Source organism: Podarcis liolepis, assembly GCF_965112155.1.
Source record: "Podarcis liolepis genome assembly, chromosome: 15".
NCBI lineage: Eukaryota > Metazoa > Chordata > Lepidosauria > Squamata > Lacertidae > Podarcis > Podarcis liolepis.
This window is the reverse complement of record NC_139566.1, coordinates 10,687,354-10,707,589: the sequence shown is the minus strand read 5'-3', so window position 1 is coordinate 10,707,589 and position 20,236 is coordinate 10,687,354. Positions and strand designations below refer to the sequence as shown.

General features: G+C 48.5%; 1 protein-coding gene across 2 annotated transcripts; it reads right to left on the bottom strand.

The window, feature by feature from the left end:
- Window positions 1-586: 586 nt before the first annotated feature.
- SLC50A1 (solute carrier family 50 member 1) lies at window positions 587-10,876 on the bottom strand. 2 transcript variants are annotated; one of them, XM_083477402.1, is made up of 6 exons: window positions 10,646-10,876; window positions 9,690-9,767; window positions 7,768-7,891; window positions 5,312-5,473; window positions 2,650-2,769; window positions 587-1,813 (listed from the first exon to the last, which is right to left on the bottom strand). In XM_083477402.1, the coding sequence occupies exons 1-6, from the start codon at window positions 10,717-10,719 to the stop codon at window positions 1,712-1,714; spliced, it is 660 nt and encodes a 219-aa protein (XP_083333528.1). In that variant the 5' UTR covers window positions 10,720-10,876; the 3' UTR covers window positions 587-1,711. The 2 variants fall into 2 exon arrangements, with proteins under 2 accessions (XP_083333528.1, XP_083333529.1); XM_083477403.1 differs by lacking the exon at window positions 10,646-10,876 and adding an exon at window positions 10,356-10,511.
- Window positions 10,877-20,236: the final 9,360 nt, after the last annotated feature.

Genomic DNA, 20,236 nt, shown 5'->3' with positions numbered 1-20,236 from the left:
AGCAGGGGACCAAATGCACGGAATTGTCAATAAACCAACCAACCGAAGAGCCCTGTTGGACCAGGTCAAAGGCTCGATTAGTCCAGCTTCCTGTTTCTTATAGTAGTCAATTAGATGCATCCAGAGAAGGCAACTCCCCTCTCCGGGATAAAAGAAAGGACTGGGATCTTTATTTCTAGGGGGCGGTAGCTCCGTGGCAGAGCATCTGCTTTGCACGCAGGAGGTTCCAGGTTCGATCCCCGGCAACTCCTGGGAAAAGACCCCTTGCCTGAAACCCTGGAGAGCTGCTGCCGGTGAAGTAGAAAACACTGAGTTATGTGGACCAATGAGCTAGGCAGCTTCTCATGTTCCTATTGCAATCAACCCATGAGGACTGGAACCTTACTTTATCTCTAGGAAAGAGCCACAGTTGAGTGGCAGAGCACCTGGTTGGCAGAGAGAGAGAGAGAGACTCCCTTGCCTGAAACCCTGGAGAGCAGCTGCCAGTCAGTGTAGACAATACTGAACTACATGGACAGCTGGCCTGACTCAGTATAATGGCAGCTTCCTCAATTCCTACACAGAAAGAAGGAGGATGCAAGGCGCGTTCTCCTCCCAGAAAACAACCTGGTTTATTAAAAGGCACTTTGTGTGGAGTCACAGCTTCTTAGGAAAGTTCTCTTGCGGAGCTCAGAGCAGAAGAATCGCTTCAGAGACTGGGGGAAGAAGACAGGGGTGGAGGGGGCGTTTGTGGGGCAGTGAGACGAAGGGGAAAGCAGGGGCAGAGAACTTGGTCAAAAGGCACTCCCGGAGGACGGAGGCAGAAACTGTGAAGTCCTCACTGCTCGGGCGGCAGAAACGGTTGTCCGCAGAACGGGGGGAGAAAGTCGCCTTCTAGAAGTAATGCATTAAGGCAAGGAGGCACCCAGCATTTTCTTTTTGGGGAGCAGGGGGGTCTCCACGTTTACACCTCCTAGGCCTAGGGTGAAGAATGTGGGTGGCTGGTTAGGATGCTCCTGGACCCCAACTCCCATCAGCTCCAGCCAGTGGTGAGGCATGATGGGAGTTGTAGTTCAACAATGTTCCAGGACTCCAGCTCCCATCAGCCAGCACAGTCAATGGGCAGGGATGCTGAGAGTTTTAGTTCAACAACGTTCCAGGACTCCAGCTCCCGTCAGCCTGCATGACCAATGGGCAAGGGATGATGGGAGTTGTTGTTCAACAATGTTCCAGGACTCCAGCTCCCATCAGCCAGCATGGCCAATGGGCAAGGGATGATGGAAGTTGTTGTTCAACAATGTTCCAGGACTCCAGTTCCCATCAGCCCCTAACCAGCACAGTCAGTGGGCAGGGATGATGGAAGTTGCAGTTCAGCAATGTTCCAGGACTCCATCTCCCATCAGCCAGCACGGCCAATGGGCAGGGATAATGGGAGTTGTAGTCCAGCAGCACCCGAAGGACCACTGTTGTACCCTGGCAAAGCAGCAGAGAGAGTGGGTTGGTTCCTTCATCCTTTTCCTGCTCTGGCTCCCTGGTTTTCAGTCTGCACCATACAGCTCAAGATGGAGGAGGAATTGTTCCTGCTGCAGAGTCCACTTGCACAGTCCGGATGGTCGGGGGGGCTCCTGAAGGCGCAAGGAGAGCAGGGACGCAGCAGCCACACCCAGCCGAAACTCAGCGCTTTCCCCTCTTCCTTGGCCAAGGGCGGTCGTAAAACCCATCCCCTGGGTCCTCAGGCCTGCAGCGACTTATAGGTTTTGTTGAGGTCCGGAGGGAAGCGCCAAAAGAGCCAGAACCGGATGAGGCTGGTGGCGATGCCTGGCACGTTGGGGACCTGGAAGAGGCAGAAAGGAGGTCAGTGGCAGACCATCTGCTTTCATAGCTGTCAAGCGTCCCTTATTTTGCGGGACAGTCCCTTATCCCAGCGCCATGTCCCGCTGCTGTCCCTTATTGATGATGTCCCTTAAATAAGCTACTGAAGGTAATGGGGCCCTTTCTATGTCCGGCTGTGCTTTGTCAACAACAAATTGTTGCTGTTTTTTGTGTGTTGAATGTATGCTATATGGTAATTTATGGACCTAATAGGTATCTAAAGCCATTTGCACGCAACAAAATATGTTTTTTATCAAAGTAATTGTTGATCCCTTATTTTGGCTGCTGATCCCTTATTTTCGAGGCTGCTGGTCCCTTATTTTCAAATCTCTAAGTTGACAGCTATGGCTGCTTTGCTTGCAGAAAGTCCCCAATGGCACTTCTCCAGGCGGGGGGCTGGGAGAGAGACCCCCGCCTGAAACCCTGGAGAGACGCTGCCAGTCAGTGCAGACAACACTGCGCTCAGTGGACTCAAAAATCCGACTCTGCATAAGGCAGCATCTTAAAATCTCTTAACCCGGGAGGGAGATATGGGGAGGAACGAGGTGAAGGGCAAACAGGAGAAAAGGGGGGAGAGAGAGAAAAACCGATTTTAAAAAATCCAATTGCATCACCACCACCCGCTCTCGTGTTCCTCTCTGCCAAGGGTGGTTTACTGGCCTCTCCGTTTAATTAATTAAAATCAATGCCGCATGATTTATCAGAGGGCAGAGATGGGGGCACAACCGTTCATCGGACACTGCCGTGGCCACCTCCACGTGCACAAAAATCGGGCGCACGCAAACGTGCGCTGCTCACCGCAATGTAAACATCCTGAAGCAGAATCCCATACAAGGTCCAGGAGGCCGAAGCCAGGAAGGTTGTGACTGTCAGCGGAAAGGAGAGGCACTGTGTGGAGCGGCTCCTCACGATCTTGGCCTGCGAAAACGCAAAGAATTGTCTGGTTCAGAGGTGTCAGAACCAATAATAATAATAATAATAATAATAATAATAATAATAATTTATTAGTTATACCCCGCCCATCTGGTTAGGTTCCCCAGCCACTCTGGGTGGCTTCCAACCGAATATTAAAAACAATGCAGCGTCAGACATTAAAAACTTCCCTAAACAGCCTTCAGTTGTCTTTTAAAAGTAAAATACAGTGGTACCTCGGGTTAAGAACTTAATTTGTTCTGGAGGTCCGTTCTTAACCTGAAACTGTTCTTAACCTGAGGTACCACTTTAGCTAATGGGGCCTCCCGCTGCCACTGCGCGATTTCTGTTCTCATCTGTTCTTAACCCAAGGTACTATTTCTGGGTTAGCGGAGTCTGTAACCTGAGGCGTCTGTAACCTGAAGCATCTGTAACCCGAGATACCACTGTAGTTGTTTATTGCCTTGACATCTGCTGGGAGGGCGTTCCACAGGGCAGGTGCCACTACCAAGAAGGCCCTCCGCCTGGTTTCCTCTAACCTCACTTCTCGCAGCGAGGGAACCACCCGAACGCCCTTGGTGCTGGACCTCAGTGTCCAGGCTGGATGTTGGCGGTGGAGACGCTCCTTCAGGTATACAGGACCGAGGCTGTTTAGGGCTTTAAAGGTCAGCACCAATACTTTGAATTGTGCTCAGACCATAAGGACCGAAGCCGAGCCTGGCTGCTGGACCTGACCCCCAAGCCCACCTGGGTCCCCCATCCCAGTCTCGCAGTGGCCAACCAGATGCCCCGATGGGAAACCTGCCAGCAGGACCTGAAAGTCGCAGGTTCGATCCCTAGGTAGGGCTGGTGCGGAACCTGAAACCCTGGAAAGCTGCTGCCAGTCAGATTATTATTATTATTATTATTATTATTATTATTATTATTATTAACAACAACAACAACAACAACAACAACAACAACAACAACAACAACAATTTATTTATACCCTGCCCATCTGGCTGGGTTTCCCCAGCCACTCAGAGTAGACAATACTCAGCTATATGGACCAATAGACCGGGAAGCGAACCCGGTTCACCAGATTACAAGTCCACTGCTCTTAACCACTACACCCAGAGCCAGGTTTTCCCAAACTTGGGTCTCCAGCTTGTTTTTGTACTACAATTCCCATCATCCCTGACCACTAGCTCTGCTAAGCAAGGGGTGATGGGAGTTGTAGTCCAACAACAGCTGGAGCTCTAGTCTGGGAAAAGTCATGCAGGCCAGAAAAAGACGACGGAAACCTCTTAAAGGCTGAATTTGGCCCGCAGGCCTTAGTTCCTCTCAGATCCCTGCACCAAACCACACTTCCCAGTTCCAAGTGAACTGGGACCAGTGTGTTTGTTCAACAACCTGAGTCCTGCAACTTATCTGGTTTCTCGGGATCACGAATGATCACTCTCTCTTTCTCTCTCTCTGAACAAGGACATTTCCTTTTCACCTTAAGAAAACAATAATAATGAAGGACTTGCCACGCCGCCACCTGGCAGGTAGGCCTGGCTTCCGGAAGATTCCGGTCCTACCGTTGTCTCATCACAGGAAATGGCACCGGCCTCTCTAGACACCTGAACTGTGGTGCGCAAATGTTTTGGATGGCTAAGCAGGGTGGGGATGGGATCGGGGCCAAAGCGGAGAGTTACGCAACACAGGATGAAGCCACAGGGATGACTACGCCTGATAGGGCTATGCCATCTGAGGGCAGGCACTTATTTAGTCGTAAATTCACCTATCTTAATCATTTCTTTTTTAAAAAACCAACAATACCCTTAATCCGTTTATATCCTGGCCCTTCCAAATAACAGTTTCCAGGATGCTATATTTAATTGGTCAGCTGAATGACCAGAGGGCAGACAAACCTCAGACTAGGGGGTCAAATGCGGCCCTCTAAACCTTCCTATCTGGCCCTTGGAACTCTCGCCAGGCCATGCCTGCTTTGCAGCCTCCTGGGGTGTTTTTTTCCCTGGCAAAAATGTGCCCTTGAAACTCGGTTCATGCCTCATGGCTTGCCTGGGTGGAAAAAAAAACCCCAAAACTTGAAAATGTACGCTCAGGAAACATACAGTGTGCCAGCGGCAATCTTGAGTTTCCATTAACAATTTCAAATCAGCCCTTTTTTAAAAAAAACTTGGGGATTTTAAATGATGGTTTTGAATTGCCTCGATTAAAACTGGTTCGCCCTGAAATGCGTAGAGCAATAGAACCGCAACACCCATTGAGGCGTCTGGTCAGCCATCGTGTGAGAACTGGACTATTATGGGCCTTGGGCCTGGCCCAGCAACCAACCTCTTTCTTATATGGTCTTAGGTTCACACGGTGCCTATGGAACTCACTCCCACAAGATGTAGTGATGGACGCCCACTTAGATGGCTTGAGAAGGGGCCCGGAAGATTCCAGTAGGAAATGGGAATATCAGTAGCTACTGGCCACAATGGCTGCATCCTGTCTCCTCTGTCGAAAGGGCAATATTACTCCTATATGAGGATGGCAATCTCTCTTTTTTGTAGCATACCAGGTCAGCCAGTGGTGAGAGGTACATGGTGATGGTGAAGAGGCTGCAGAAGAGGCCCAGGCGTGTCAGGCGCACGGAAACATCCGGAACCAGCAGGTTGAAGTAACCATAGCCGAGGAGGAGCACTGCCAATAAGCCCATGGTCTTCAACAGCACAGACCGCTAGACGAGGGAAGAGAAAAGGAGGTGGTTGTTTGGAATCAACAACACTCACTATTTAAACTTCTACTCCATTTATTATTATTTAAATAATTCCTTATTTAAACTAAGGATGGGACACAGATAGCCCTTAAGATACTGCTGGCCTACAGCTCCCCTCATGCCAAACCACGGATCCTACTGGTTGGGGCTGATGAAAGCTGGAATCTAACCATTAGGCTCCCCATCCCGGACTTCTACATAAGATCGGGATCCTATTTTCTCGCTTCCATCTGCACCATGTACTTAAAATATGGATACCAGATGCAGCGGCGTAGCGTGAGTTGTCAGCACCCGGGGCAACGCAAGTAATTTGCGCCCCCTAACCCGGGGCAAGGCAAGTAATTTGCGCCCCCCCTAACCCCTAACCTGCGAGTTGCCGCTGGCGCTGCCGCCCAAACGACGCCGCTTGCCCGGAGGAGGAGGGGGGCAGAGAGGCGAGGAAAATGCAATGGCCCAGCAGCTGCAGCAGCACCGGCGGAGGCGGGGCTGTGAGGAGGGGCTGCCTGGTGCGTCCTCCGCGGCGAGCGCTGAGAGCCGCTGCCTGCCGGGCGCCTTCAGCCCGGACGCGCACACAGCTCGTCGGTTCCGCGAGACATGCGGCTCCGCTACAGCCTGCGCCCGAGGCTCTTCGGCGACTCCGGAGGCAGCGAGCGCGCCCCCCCCAGATGTTGCGCCCGGTGCGGCCGGCCCCCCTGGCACCCCCCACGCTACGCCACTGACCAGATGTCCCCATTTCCCGGGGACTGTCCCCAGATTTACAAATCTGTCCCCGGACAAAATCCATCCCCGGATTTCATTTAATGTCCCCGGACTTATATTTTAAGTGTTGTAGATTTATTAGTAGGGAATGAATGTTGCGTGATTGGTTCAACGGCACAAGACATCGTATGGGGACTTCCGGCGAGGCAAAATGGTGGGCGCCATGGCAGCGAGCAGCTCCTGAAGCCAGTCAGAGCCAACTGTGCTACCAGGCTGGCTCTGGGCTGCTGAGACTGCTGCTACCACGGGAGAACCGGGGACACCCAGCATGTCAACAGGGGGGACCGCTGACCCCCCCACGACCCAAATCGAGCCAGGAGCGAGAGCGCCTGGCCACCTGACCGACTGCCCAGGCCCGGCCCAAGCCTACGCCACGGCGGCTAGCACGCCAAGAGAGCAGGCTGGGGCCCAGAGGAAGGCCGCGCAACAGAGGAGACCACAGAAGAGAAGATATTACTTCTTTTTTGAAAAATAACTAATTTTTAAAATCATTTCCCCCCCTCTTTTTTAAAAAAAGTGTCCCCGGATTCTTTGAAAAAAATCTGGTAACCTTAACTTAAAAGCAGTAGCATAACCACCTTAAGCGCTCATGTCTCTCCCCAGGGAAGTTATGCTTGGAACCACCACCAGTTATTTTTAAGGATCGGGTAAAAAATTTTCTTTAAATTAGCAAATTTTATACAGTATATCATGGCGTATTTTAGTATTGTGTTAGACCACCTTTGATGTCTATGCACGTTGTTAGCTTTTATTATCTTTTCATAAAATTGTAAAGTTGGAAGGGACCATTTAATCCAACTTCCCCACAATGCAAGAATATTTTTGCCCAGCGCAAGGCTCGAACCCATGACCTTGAGTCTTCATGTGCTACCAGCCAAGCTATATTTTAGCTTGGTTTCAATTTTCCGTATTCTACTGGAAGCTGCTATGAGTTTATTGTTTCACCGGAAAAGTGACTTAAGAAGTGCATTGAATAATAATTATATACATTATCCACATTAAATATATACATTTAAAAAAATCATGCCAGGCACTTGGTTGTTAAAACGCCGATTTTGTGTGCGTAATACAGAAGTCTCCCTCCATCCTTCCGCCGTGCCCTGCAAGTGACCCAGGGATAGTAAGTCAGGCGTGGCTGGAGCACTATGGAAAATTTATGGCCCATCAAAAGGTGGCCTGTTGTTGATTCAAGATACCAGCCCTCTTGAGTCAACAGCCTCTGAATGTAGGCTTGAGGGTGCCAGGAAAGAGCCAATTGGAGTGCTCATTACAAAACGGCACATGGTACAGGCATCCTGGGACTGTACCACTTGAGCAGGTTCAGGGGTCTCGAGCCAGGAAAGTCCTCCCCGTATGTAAAAAGCTAGCATCTCAGGGAGATAGGGTTCAGGCCTTCCAGAAAAAAGGATGCTAGACCAGATAGGCCTTTGGCCTGATCCTGCAGGGCTCTTCCAATGTGGTTAACCTGTCTGATTTTGGCCACATTCACCACCCACCTTCTCGGAGCTGAAGTAGAAGTAGACCAGGATGTAGAGAGTCTGCAACGTCACGCCCACAGCGTTGACGAGGATGAGAGTCCAGTCTCCCTTCAGGAAGCCGTAACTCAGCCAGCTCAAATTACTGAGGGGGAAAGAGAAGGTAAAAGTTGTTGCTTTTAACGAGGACAGCCATTCCGGTAACTCCAGATCGCACAGTGTAGCCGGCACAGGACGTACCTCAGAAGGGGTCTGGGTGCCAAAAGAACTGCATCTATGCTAATAGCCATATCACAATCATGTACACCCAGAGCTCAGTTAGCCTGTAGCAGAATCATGGCCTACCAGGTGCAAGATCTCTGCGTCCCAAGAACCTCAGGCTGCATTTGTAAGATGTCAAGTCTCTAGTCCTCATGGGACAATCATGCATACTTGGTAAGAGGGAGGTGGGGTTTCTGTCTGCTGCTCTTTGAATTACAGCACAGCCCTAACCATGTCTACTCAGATGCAAGACCTGTTGAATACAATATTATTCCCAATAGTTGGGATTAGCAATACAGCCGGAGATCATTTTGAGAGCTTGTTGTTTTTAGGTGCCCTAAAATATAATGCATTTTTCAGTATTGTTATGTTGCCTCAAGACATTTTTGTAGTAGATATGCAACAAATGAAGTTAATAATGACGATGATAATAAAGATAATGTAAGAGGGGAAGAAAAATGTTCATTTCCTATCTTCTGGCAGATTGCTATTATTATTATTATTATTATTATTATTATTATTATTATTATTACTATTATTATTATTATCACCATCATCATCATCATTCAGTGTCTTGCATGAGTAGCAAATCAGAATAAAGTATTTTTTTAAAAAAATAATATTACATAAAAAAATACAAGAGACATTGCACATACTTTTGTAAATCAAGAAAATCTTTAATAAAAAAGAAGAATAAAGTATGAATCAATCAAAATAAGAAATCATGCAGCCATAGAAAAATATGCTTTATTCAGGCTGTGGAATCTGGTGCAGAACAATTGCTGCTTTTAGCAGAGCTCCCACTACAACCTTGTTTACATCGCCCAGGTTGCAGCTCCAACCCCAAAGGGTAAACCTCTGCACTTGTGCAGACTTGCCCAACGACCACCCAAAGACAGGCAGCAGCAGGAGCCCGCTCTGCGCAATCCCAACCAATCAGGGATCACCTATTAAATGCACCTACAGAGGTGTAAAGTAGGGATGGGGAACCCGCAACCCTCTAGATCATGGGTAGGCAAATTAAGGCCCAGGAGCCGGAGCCGGCCCAATCGCCTTCTAAACCCAACCTGTGGAGGTCCGGGAATCAGCGTGTTTTTACATGAGTAGGATACCGGTATGTCCTTTTATTTAAAATGCACGTCTGGGTTATTTGTAGGGCCTGCCTGGTGTTTTTACATGAGTAAAATGTGTGCTTTTATTTAAAATGCATCTCTGGGTTATTTGTGGGGTATAGGAATTCGTTCATTTTTTATTTTATTTTTCAAAATATAATCCGGCCCCCCACAAGGTCTGAGGGACAGTGGACTGGCCCCCTGCTGAAAAAGCTTGCTGACCCCTGCTTTAGATTGTGTTGGACTCCAATTCCCATCAGCCCCTGCAGCCAGCATGGCCAAAGGTCAGGGGTGATGGGAGTCCAGCAGCATTTGGAAGACCACCACGCTCCCCACCCTTGTCCTAGACACAGGTGGTCCCAACCAATCAGGGATACCTATTAAGTGCACCTATAGAGGTATAAAGCAGCAAAGGGGAACCTGCGGCCCTCTAGATCGTGTTGGACTCCAATTCCCATCAGCCCCTACAGCCAGCAGGGATGGTTGGAGGTGGAATCCATCAACGTTTGGAGGACCACGGATTCCACAATCACGTTAAGCAGAGCTCCCCCAACCAGTCCCAGGCCATACTTGACATCGGTGGTGAGGAACGGCAGAAACTGGATGTTCTCCACACTCTGGGTTGCAAACATCTGCTTCAGGTCAGACCTGGATAAGAGGCGAGAGAGGATACCTTGTCGTCATGCAGGCTGATGTAGTTCCCCATTTGATTACAACCGGGCGCCTGTGTGCCCATAGCTCCATCACCCGTCCCACCGCTCTGCCCCACATCTCTTCACCCCAACATTGGATCCATCCACGCTCGTTTCCCCCACTCACATACCCAGCTCTGTGCCAGCTGGCCCCATTTTTGTATTCATATTTAAAGCACGCCCGCTTGCACCAAAGGATTCTGGGAAACGTAGTTTCTTCTCACGGCGCTACAATTCCCAGCACCCTGAGCAAACTACAGTTCCCAGGATTATTGGGGGGGTGTCTGTGTGCTCTAACTGTGTATGTAGTCTGTGTTCCCCACACCATCCTTGGTTCTGCCTGCCCCACATCAAAACACACCCCATGCCTTAACTCACATAAACTATAAGTGTGGCACTGAACCAAAAAGTCGTTGGGAGCGGGAGAAAACACCTAGAATAATAAAGACCTGAAACAGAGCCTCTTGCCCATATATCCTGCTCCATAGCAACCCACTTCCTGGTAGGTCCGCCCCATAAAACTGTTATTGTCAGCACCTCTCACCCACAGACACGTCGCTGGAGCGCTGCCCCACCGCGATACGTGTTACACTCTAAGCCACGTCGCATTCACACGTGCACAGGGCGGTATTTCGCTGGGGGGGGGCTCTGTGAGCCCCACGTGTCTATCTCGGGGGCAGAGCCTGGCACCTGCTGGGGAAGAAGGGCAGGAGACCCACCTCCCCACCTGCTACAGCCCCACATCCCTGACCCAACCAGAACCCCCCACCCCAGGCCTTGACGTGGCTTGCCCCTTCCCCACAACCAATGCCCCCAACCCAAAAATGCGCTCACAGGCCAGTCCCGAACATGCCCAGGGAGAAGAGCAGGCAGGCCCCCGAGAGCAGCTGCAGCCCCACCGGACCCATCGCCGAGGCTCCGTGCGAGATCGATCCCCGGGGAAAGCCCTGCGGGGAAGAGCTGGCTGCCTGCCTCCCTCCCTCCCGGGCAAACCCCCCGCGATGGGGCGGCCGGCCGCCCTCCTTCCCGCCTCGGCCGGATCCTCCTCGCCCGGACCCGCCTCCCGCTCCGCCCCGCCGCCAAAGCGGCCCCGGCAGCCGCGCGGCTGCGGCTCCGCCTCGGACGGGGCGGACCCGGCGAAAGGCGCGGCGTTCAAGGCTTCCCTAAAGAGCGAGGAAGGATAGGTGCCGGGGCTCAAGCAAAGGGGCTCGTGAATGGTTTGGGAAGGGATCTCAGCCCCTGCACCTTTTTTCTTTATTTCTCCCCCCTCTTTTGGGTTTTGAAAGGGAGAGAGATAGAGGTTCTGGGGCTCACACAGGGAGAGGAATGGGCCCCAGGACTCAGCCCCTGCACCTATTTTCTCCCCCCCCCCCATTGGGTTTTGAAAGAGAGAGGAAGGTTCTGGGGCTCATACATGGAGGGAAATAGGCTCCAGGGTTTAGTCCCTGCACCTATTTTCTTTATTTCTCCCCACTCTACTGGGTTTTGAAAGGGAGAGAGATAGAGGTTCTGGGGCTCACACAGGGAGGGAAATGGGCCCCAGGACTCAGCCAGTTTGGTCAAACCCATGCTGGTAGCTTCAAGAACACTGTCCAACCATCTCGTCCTCTGTCCTCCCCTTCTCCTATTTTATTTTTATTTCCTTACTGGATATTTAGAAGGAAGAGGAAAGGTTCCGGGGCTCACACATGGAGGGGAATGGGCTCCAGGGCTCAGTCCCTGCACCTTTTTTCTTTATTTCTCCCCCCTCAATTGGGTTTTGAAAGGGAGAGGGGGTTCCAGGGCTCACACACAGAGGGAAATGGGCCCCAGGACTCGGCCCCTGCACCTATTTTATTTTTATTTCCTTACTGGATTTTTAAAAGGAAGAGGAGAGGTTAGGGGCCCAAACAAGAGGAAAGGGGGATATGTTGCAGGGTTCAACAACAGCACCTATTTCCTTTTTGTTGTTGTTGGGTTCAAATAGCAAGGGGGGAGGTTCTGGCACTCAAACATGGGGGTAATTTTAGCTTCTGGGGCTAAGAAAATACGGTGCCTATTTTCTTTTTTCTTACTGCGTGGGGAACAAAAGCGGGAGAGGTGCCAGGGCTCAAACATGTGGTAATAGGCTCTGGGGCTCAGCTCCCGTACCTATTTTCTTGTTCCTGTTGGATTATAAAGCAGCAGGGAAGAGGCAAGGCAACTCAAAGAGAAGGAATACCAAGGAGGTCCGGGGATGGAGAACAGAGCCGTGTGCAAAAGTGTGTAGAAACTCCACCCGCTTTTGCCACTGGCCCCGCCCACCAGTAGCATGTGGCCCCTGGAAGGCTGCCGAGAAAGGAATGTGGCCCTCAGGATGGAAAAGCTCCCCCACCCCCTGCTTAAGGGGCAGGGGAAAGAGGCGCTGGGGCTCAAACAAGGACGTAATGGCTTCCAAGGCCCAGCACCTATTTTTTTCTATAGGGTTAAAAGAAAGGGAGGGGAGGTCAGGATAGGCGCTGGGGTTCAAACAAGGGCATAATGGGCTCCAGGATTCAACATCTGCCCTTGTTTTCTTTTTTGAAAAGGAGGAAAGAGGTACTGGGGCTGTGACGCAGTAGTAGTGGGTGATGGAGCTTAGCCCTTGAATCTGTTTTCTTTTGTGTAAAATGGGTGGGGAGGGGTGCTGGGGCTTAAACAATGGGTTCTAGGGTTCAGCCCCAGCATCTGTTTCCTTCTTGTTGTCGTTTAGTCATGTCCGACTCTTTGTCACCCCCTGGACCAGAGCACGCCAGGCATTCCTGTCTTCCACTGCCTCCCGCAGTTTGGTCAAACCCATGCTGGTAGCTTCAAGAACACTGTCCAACCATCTCGTCCTCTGTCCTCCCCTTCTCCTTCTGCCCTCCATCTTTCCCAACATCAGGGTCTTTTCCAGGGAGTCTTCTCTTCTCGTGAGGTGGCCAAAGTCTTGGAGCCTCAGCTTCAGGATCTGTCCTTCCAGTGAGCACTCAGGGCTGATTTCCTTCAGAATGGAGAGGTTTGATCTTCTTGCAGTCCATGGGACTCTCAAGAGTCTCCTCCAGCACCATAATTCAAAAGCATCCATTCTTCGGCGATCAGCCGCCTTTATGGTCCAGCTCTCACTTCCATACATCACTGCTGGGAAAACCATAGCTTGAACTATACGGACCTTTGTCGGCAAGGTGATGTCTCTGCTTTTTAAGATGCTGTCTAGGTTTGTCGTTGCTTTTCTCCCAAGAAGCAAGCGTCTTTTAATTTCGTGGCTGCTGTCACCATCTGCAGGGATCATGGAGCCCAAGAAAGGGACAAGTGTTTCTGGGGCTTAAAGGTAGAGCTTAGCTGGTTGCAAGGCCTACCCTCAAAATCTGTTTCATTTTCCTGCCCATGGGGTTTTAAAAATGGGTGGGTGGGTGGGGGGAGAAATAGGTGGTGGGGCTTCTGGAGGAATTAATTGGTACTGGGACTTTGTCATCAAGGCTCCATCCTGCTGTTCCTTTTCTCCTGCCTCCCCTTAAACAAACACGCAGTATTAAGAGTTTTAGCAAGCGAGACAATTGGCTTGAACAAAGCGTTAAGCAGCCTAAGACAACAGATCGATACGGAACACAACCAAACACAATAACAACGGAGAAAAAGGAGAAGGAAAGTTAATTGTTCGTCTTTCTGAGTCATTATTCTTCGGCAGATGCACCCAAACAGTTAGATTGCGTGGGATGAGGGTGTGTGTATGTGAGAGAGATGTAAATAGAACATTTCCAGAGGGACCCTAAACAAGTCGCTATAATTATAACAATAAAAAAGCAGTATTTATGTTGTGTTAGTGGGTTGTTCAACATGTTCCAAGTTGCACCCAGCTAATGCCCCGTCTGTACTATGCATTTAAAGCACGACTATCACTTTAAGCAGCCGTGCCTTCTCCCAAAGTCTCCTGGGAACTGTAGCTTGCTAGCTCAGTTGGCAGAGCATGAGATTAATAATCTCAGGGTTTTGGGGGGTCGAGCCCCACCTCGGGCAAAAGATTCCTGCATTTCAGGGGGTTGGACTAAAGGACCTCTGAAGGTCCCTTCCAACTCTACATAAAATTACAATATAAAAGCTGCAAAAGACATAGTAAAAATAAGGACACCAACCAGCCAATAACCCCCCCCCCTCCTAACAACTCATTTAAAAGGGCATCGGCTGAAAAGGAATCTTTTCGCCTGGCGCCTAAAGGTGTATAATGAAGGCGGCAGGGGAACTAATGGTCATTCTGTGAGTGTTCACATTTGGAATTATAAAGCTTTACAATTACACCAACCCATTTTGCTTGTTATTGATATTTATAATTTTTATTTATGTTTTTCAGTTATATATATACATTACAATAGTTTTACAATCATTCTAACATTTCAGAACTTGACTTTCTTCCTCTTTCTGCGGTTCCTCCAATTAATTTTTTTATATTTCCTGCATATTCCAAATTAACTTAGCTTATTTATTCATTCATTTATTTATCTACTTTAAATATATACTAAATATGTATTACAATAATCCTGCCAATGTTCTTATCTGTTTGCAGTTTGTTTGTAAATATTTCAATAAACCATTTCCATTTTTTTAATAAAAAAGTTTGTTACCTTGAATTCTTATTTTTTCCGGTAAGTTTTGCCATTACGCATATTCCATACATTTTTGTATTCATTCTTCTTTCGTTGGGATGTCTTCTTTCCATTTTTGGACAAAAAACATTCTTGTAATCACACACATGAATAATTTTTTATACAGTATGGGTAGTTCTGCCTCAGTAATTCCCAAAAGGTGAGCTTCTGGTTTTGGGGGATTTTTTTACAAATGCTATTTTAAACATCTTTTCCAGTTCATTATATATCATAAAAGAGACAGATGTTAGGAAAGATGGAGGGCACAAGGAGAAGGGGATGACAGAGGATGAGATGGTGGGACAGTGTTCTCGAAGCTACCAGCATGAGTTTGACCAAACTGCGGGAGGCAGTGGAAGACAGGAGTGCCTGGCGTGCTCTGGTCCATGGGGTCACGAAGAGGCGGACACAACTAAACGACTAAACAACAACAACAACAACTGTATATACATAGGAACCTAGAAGGCTTCCTTATACAGAATCAGATTATTGGTCCATCTACCTCAATAATGCTTGTACTGACTGGCAGTGGTTCTCTAGGATTTCAAACAGGATACTTTCCCAGCCCTAACTGGATATTGAACCCGGGATCTTGAATCAGGAACCCCTGAGCTATGGCCCTTTGATTCAATGCAGCATATTCAGTGTACACAGTAACACCCAGGCCGCAGGTCCCTACCTGCAAGGAGCCTACAGTCTTTAACTGTCCAGATTATTTTGGGCATAAAGTGGTGTTCCCTGGACTAGAATTATCTTTAGGCCCGTCAATATTTCTATTACACTGTATGAAAGATGTACCAAATAATCATCAAGATCCCATTTTGAAGACGGCTGCTAGGATCGGCTACGTTAAGCAATGGAGATTGCGAATCGACTGCGCTCGATATTGGAGCTGGAAAATAAATTATGAGCACATAACAGCTGCGTCAAAAAAGTATAGAGAAAGGAAAGACAAAGAGCCAGTCAGGTGTCTGCTGTTTACCAGCAGCAAAATAAAACCCATCTGTCCACAAAAATGACTTGAAGTCACAAGTTTCCTTTATCATACGCATTTATTATGTAACCAGGATTCCTTGCGCTGTAGTCATTCTGGTAATATTTTAATACTGTAGTTTCAAAAATAAAACTTACTGTGCATAGATATTATATGCCTTAGCTCATCATCGTAATATTCCAAGGTAATCAGCAATATTAAAATGGACTTTTATTATATGATTACCCCGACTGCTGGAGCAGGTGTTAGGCCAGGCATAGGCAAACTCGGCCCTCCAGATGTTTTGGGACTACAACTCCCATCATCCCTGACCACTGGTCCTGTTAGCTAGGGATGATGGGAGTTGTAGTCCCAAAACAGCTGGAGGGCTGAGTTTGCCTATGCCTGTGTTAGGCCATAGACTTGACACAAGATCTCATCTTTCGATCCTCTTACTCAAAGTGTATGGGCGATTTGGGATGAGAAAACCACTCTCTACATCCTCAGAGGCTGCCTTAATAGATAGCACCTAGCTTTGTAAAATGGGAAGCCTTCACTGCAATATGTAAGCAACTTATATGAAATTAACACACACGAGCTTTTGAACGACACCCGGATGACAGCAAACAGCATTCCAGGCTTAGGTATGCTGTGATCCCCGTTTGACAGTTGAGAAATAGGCAGAGAGAAAGTGACTTGCCTGAGCTTAGGGCCATTGAGGTTGAGCCTGACAGGTTCTGCGTTCGAGTCACGCAGCGGCATAGTCGCAAGGTAGAGTCACTTCCAGCCAGGGCTTGTCCTCTGGTCTTTCCAGTCTGGCATCCTGTCTCTTCACACTGCTCATTACAAGATGCTTGGTGGAGAAGCCGTCAGGAATTGGGGCGACTGGGAGAGGGCAGGGGAGGCAAAATTAGCCCGCTGCCGTCCACTCCCAGTTCGTGGCAGAAATGGCTTTGATGCGATAGAAGGACAGATCGATTCTCTGTCTCGTTTTTTTGTTGACCCATTCTAAAACACTTAGGCTGTTTTATCTTTCGCTTATGGACGGTCCAATCCATCCATTCAGCCGTTCTGTTTAGTGAATGCGAGCGGGATCTGCAACCAAACGTTGCAGTGCAGGTGCCGGCCAGTCAGTCCTGCCCTTCTCTACGATACTCCATTCCGCCCTACTTTTTCCCCTCTCCACCCCAATTTCCAGCAGTCTGTGAGCATTCCTCATTCCTCACTGGGCTGTTTTGGGGTTTCTGTCCCCTCCTTAATGTTGGGGAAGGGGGAATATTTGCTGTGTTTCTGGGAACCTTCCTCCAACCTTGCCCGGACAGTGCCATTTTGGCTACATATGGAAAAGCGCTAACCATGAAACCCCAGATATAGAGGGAATGGTGAATGTAGCCCAAACCTCAGCACAGATGTTAAAAAAACCCTGTGATCCCTTAGAAACAAATAAGCTTCTTTATGGAATAAGCATTCCTGGACCCACAATGCCATGATACGTGCATTTACTCAGAAGTAAGGCCCAATGGGTTGAATGATATCCGCTCCCAAGTAGGGATGGGAAAGAAATTGGGTTCCGGACAAACTTATCTAATCTGCACTTTCTAAATCAATGCACGAACCAAAACTCAGAGTTGTCTGATGAAATCTGCAATGCTCTGAATTTTGCAAGGCCGTTTTGTAGCCTAGTAATGTGTACAGAAGTGAATCTCACAAGGTAGAGAGGGTACAATATCCATTAGCAACGCTAACATACCAAAAACGCTTTATATTTGGGGGAATGCCTTTTGCAAAAAATGTGTCTGTTAGACAGACTTGTTTCCAAAAATGTGCGCCTTTAGGAGAATCCCAAACTAAAATACTGGTGAGGACCTTTTAAAAAATAAATAAATAAATTGCAAAGTGCTTTGGAGATGTGAGGAAATGAATTGAAGCTTGGAGACATGAGAAGCTGAGAGAAAATGAAATGGACAGATTCTCCCTCCCAGGTAAGTATGAATTGGATTGCACCCTAAAGGCCACTTCATATGAAAGGGCTCTAAGAGATGTTAGGAGACCCCTTCTATTCCACTGAAGGAGCTGCAATTCGCAAATTGGGAAGGGGTTGATTGTTAGGCCATTGTGGGAATTTTAGCTCTGGGGGGCAGGGTTCTCCTAAAAATTCTCAGCTCTTTTAGAAAACTGCCATTCCCAGAATTATTGGGGTGGGGGAGAGAGAAGCCATAAGTGGTATCTTAGCTTTTTTAAAGTGGATATGGCCAAGGAAGGGAAAGAAATGGAGGCAGTGAGAGATTTCACTTTCTTTCCATGATCACTGCAGATGGTAACAGCAGTCACGAAATTAAAATACGCCTGCTTCTTGGGAGAAAAGCAATGACAAACCTAGACAGCAGCTTAAAAAGCAGAGACATCAGCTTGCCGACAAAGGTCCGTATAGTTCAAGCTATGGTTTTCCCAGTAGTGATGTATGGAAGTGAGAGCTGGACCATCAAGAAGGCTGATGGCCGAAGAATGGATGCTTTTGAATGATGCTGCTGGAGGAGACTCTGGAGAGTCCCATGGACTGCAAGAAGATCAAACCTCTCCATTCTTAAGGAAATCAGCCCTGAGTGCTCACTGGAAGGACAGATCCTGAAGCTGAGGCTCCAATACTGTGGCCACCTCATGAGAAGAGAAGACTCCCTGGAAAAGACCCTGATGCTGGGAAAGATGGAGGGCACAAGGAGAAGGGGACGACAGAGGACGAGATGGTTGGACAGTGTTCTCGAAGCTACCAGCATGAGTTTGACCAAACTGCAGGAAGCAGTGGAAGAAAGGAGTGCCTGGCGTGCTCTAGTCCAAGGGGTCACGAAGAGTCGGACACGACTAAATGACTAAACAACAACAACATGGCCAAAGAGTTGTTTTTGGAGATATACTCTTGTTCTCAGGGAGATGTAGCAGACAGGGGCTGGTTGCCTCTGGTCCACTGGATCCCTATGAAGCCTGTGGGGCTGTTTTTTTTCGGTTCGCCCCCACTTTCCCCACACCTGACATAATCTGCGATGTCAGGTGTGGAGCTGGTAAGTATGAAGGAACAATGGGAGCTTAAAGGCAGCTACTGGAGTTTCCTTTGCAAGCGGGACTCACTGTCATTGCCGACAGCGAGTCCTGCTGGGATCAGCCGCTCTAGAAAGTTCCCCATGGGGAACGCAAGTCACTAGAGCCCCCCCCCCCAAAAAAAAATTAGACGGGGCCTAAAGCTCAGGTTAATCAATCCAGACGGGCCAAAAAATGGCCCTGGTTCAAAACCAATGAAAAAGCTTCCATTGATTAATCTACAGTGGTAACTCGGTTTACGAACTTAATCCATTCTGGAAGTCCGTTCTTAAACCGAGGTGCGCTTTCCCTAATGAGGCCTCCCACTGCTGGTGCCCTTCCACAGTTTGGTTTCTGTTCGTTGTTGTTGTTGTTTAGTCATTTAGTCATGTTCGACTCTTCGTGACCCCCTGGACCAGAGCACGCCAGGCTCTCCTGTCTTCCACTGCTTCCCGCAGTTTGGTCAAACTCATGCTGCTAGCTTCGAGAACACTGTCCCACCATCTCGTCCTCTGTCGTCCCCTTCTCCTTGTGCCCTCCATCTTTCCCAGCATCAGGGTCTTTTCCAGGGAGTATTCTCTTCTCACGAGGTGGCCAAAATATTGGAGCCTCGGCTTCAGGATCTGTCCTTCCAGTGAGCACTCAGGGCTGATTTCCTTAAGAATGAATAGGTTTGATCTTCTTGCAGTCCATGGGACTCTCAAGAGTCTCCTCCAGCACCATAATTCAAAAGCATCAATTATTTGGCCATCAGCCTTCTTTATAGTCCAGCTCTCACTTCCATACATCACTACAGTGGTACCTCAGGTTACATACACTTCAGGTTACAGACTCCGCTAACCCAGAAATAGTGCTTCAGGTTAAGAACTTTGCTTCAGGATGAGAACAGAAATCGTGCTCCGGTGGCGCGGCAGCAGCAGGAGGCCCCATTACCTAAAATATTGCCTCAGGTTAAGAACAGTTTCAAGTTAAGAACGGACCTCCGGAACGAATTAAGTACTTAACCCGAGGTACAACTGTACTGGGAAAACCGTAGCTTTAACTATATGGGCCTTTGTTGGCAAGGTGTTGTCTCTGCTTTTTAAGATGCTGTCTAGGTTTGTCACTGCTGGTAAAGTTCGCAAACCGGGACTCTATTTCCGGTTTTGTGGAGTTCGTAAACCAAATAGTTCGTAAACAGGGCTATTCTTCAACCGAGGTACCACTGTATCAATCAAAGCTTGTGGCCTGAAATGACCTTGCCAGACTCTTCCATCCGTCCATCTGCTCCTCGCTGTCGCCACTTTTCCCTTCCCGTTTAAAAACAAAAACACAACCCATATGTTTTTACCCTCTGAATAACCCCGCGGCCTGGAGTACCACAAGCTAATTATATATTTGGTAAAAGCTAAACTTCCTGGGGTGTAGTTTGCATGGGCAGCGCCCTCCCGACTGCACACATCTTTATAAATATGTGTGTTTGCTTTCTCCTTCAGCCCTCATGTTGTTGCTGTTTTCTTTCTCAAAGCAAAGAGAAGGATTCCCAGAATGCCCTGGGAAGAGCGGCTGACTGTTTTGCTGCTCAGAGTAGACCCCCTTGAAGTGAAACAACATGGCTTACTTAGGTCCGTACGTTTTAATAGGTCTGTTTTTAGTAGAATCTAGCTGGAGACAAGCCAGGGTTGTTTGTTGTCAAAGAGTACAAGTGTCTGCGCTTCTCTGAGGAAACCCATTCGTAATAATGGGCAGGACCTAAGTTAGACCCATTCATTCCAATGGAGTGTG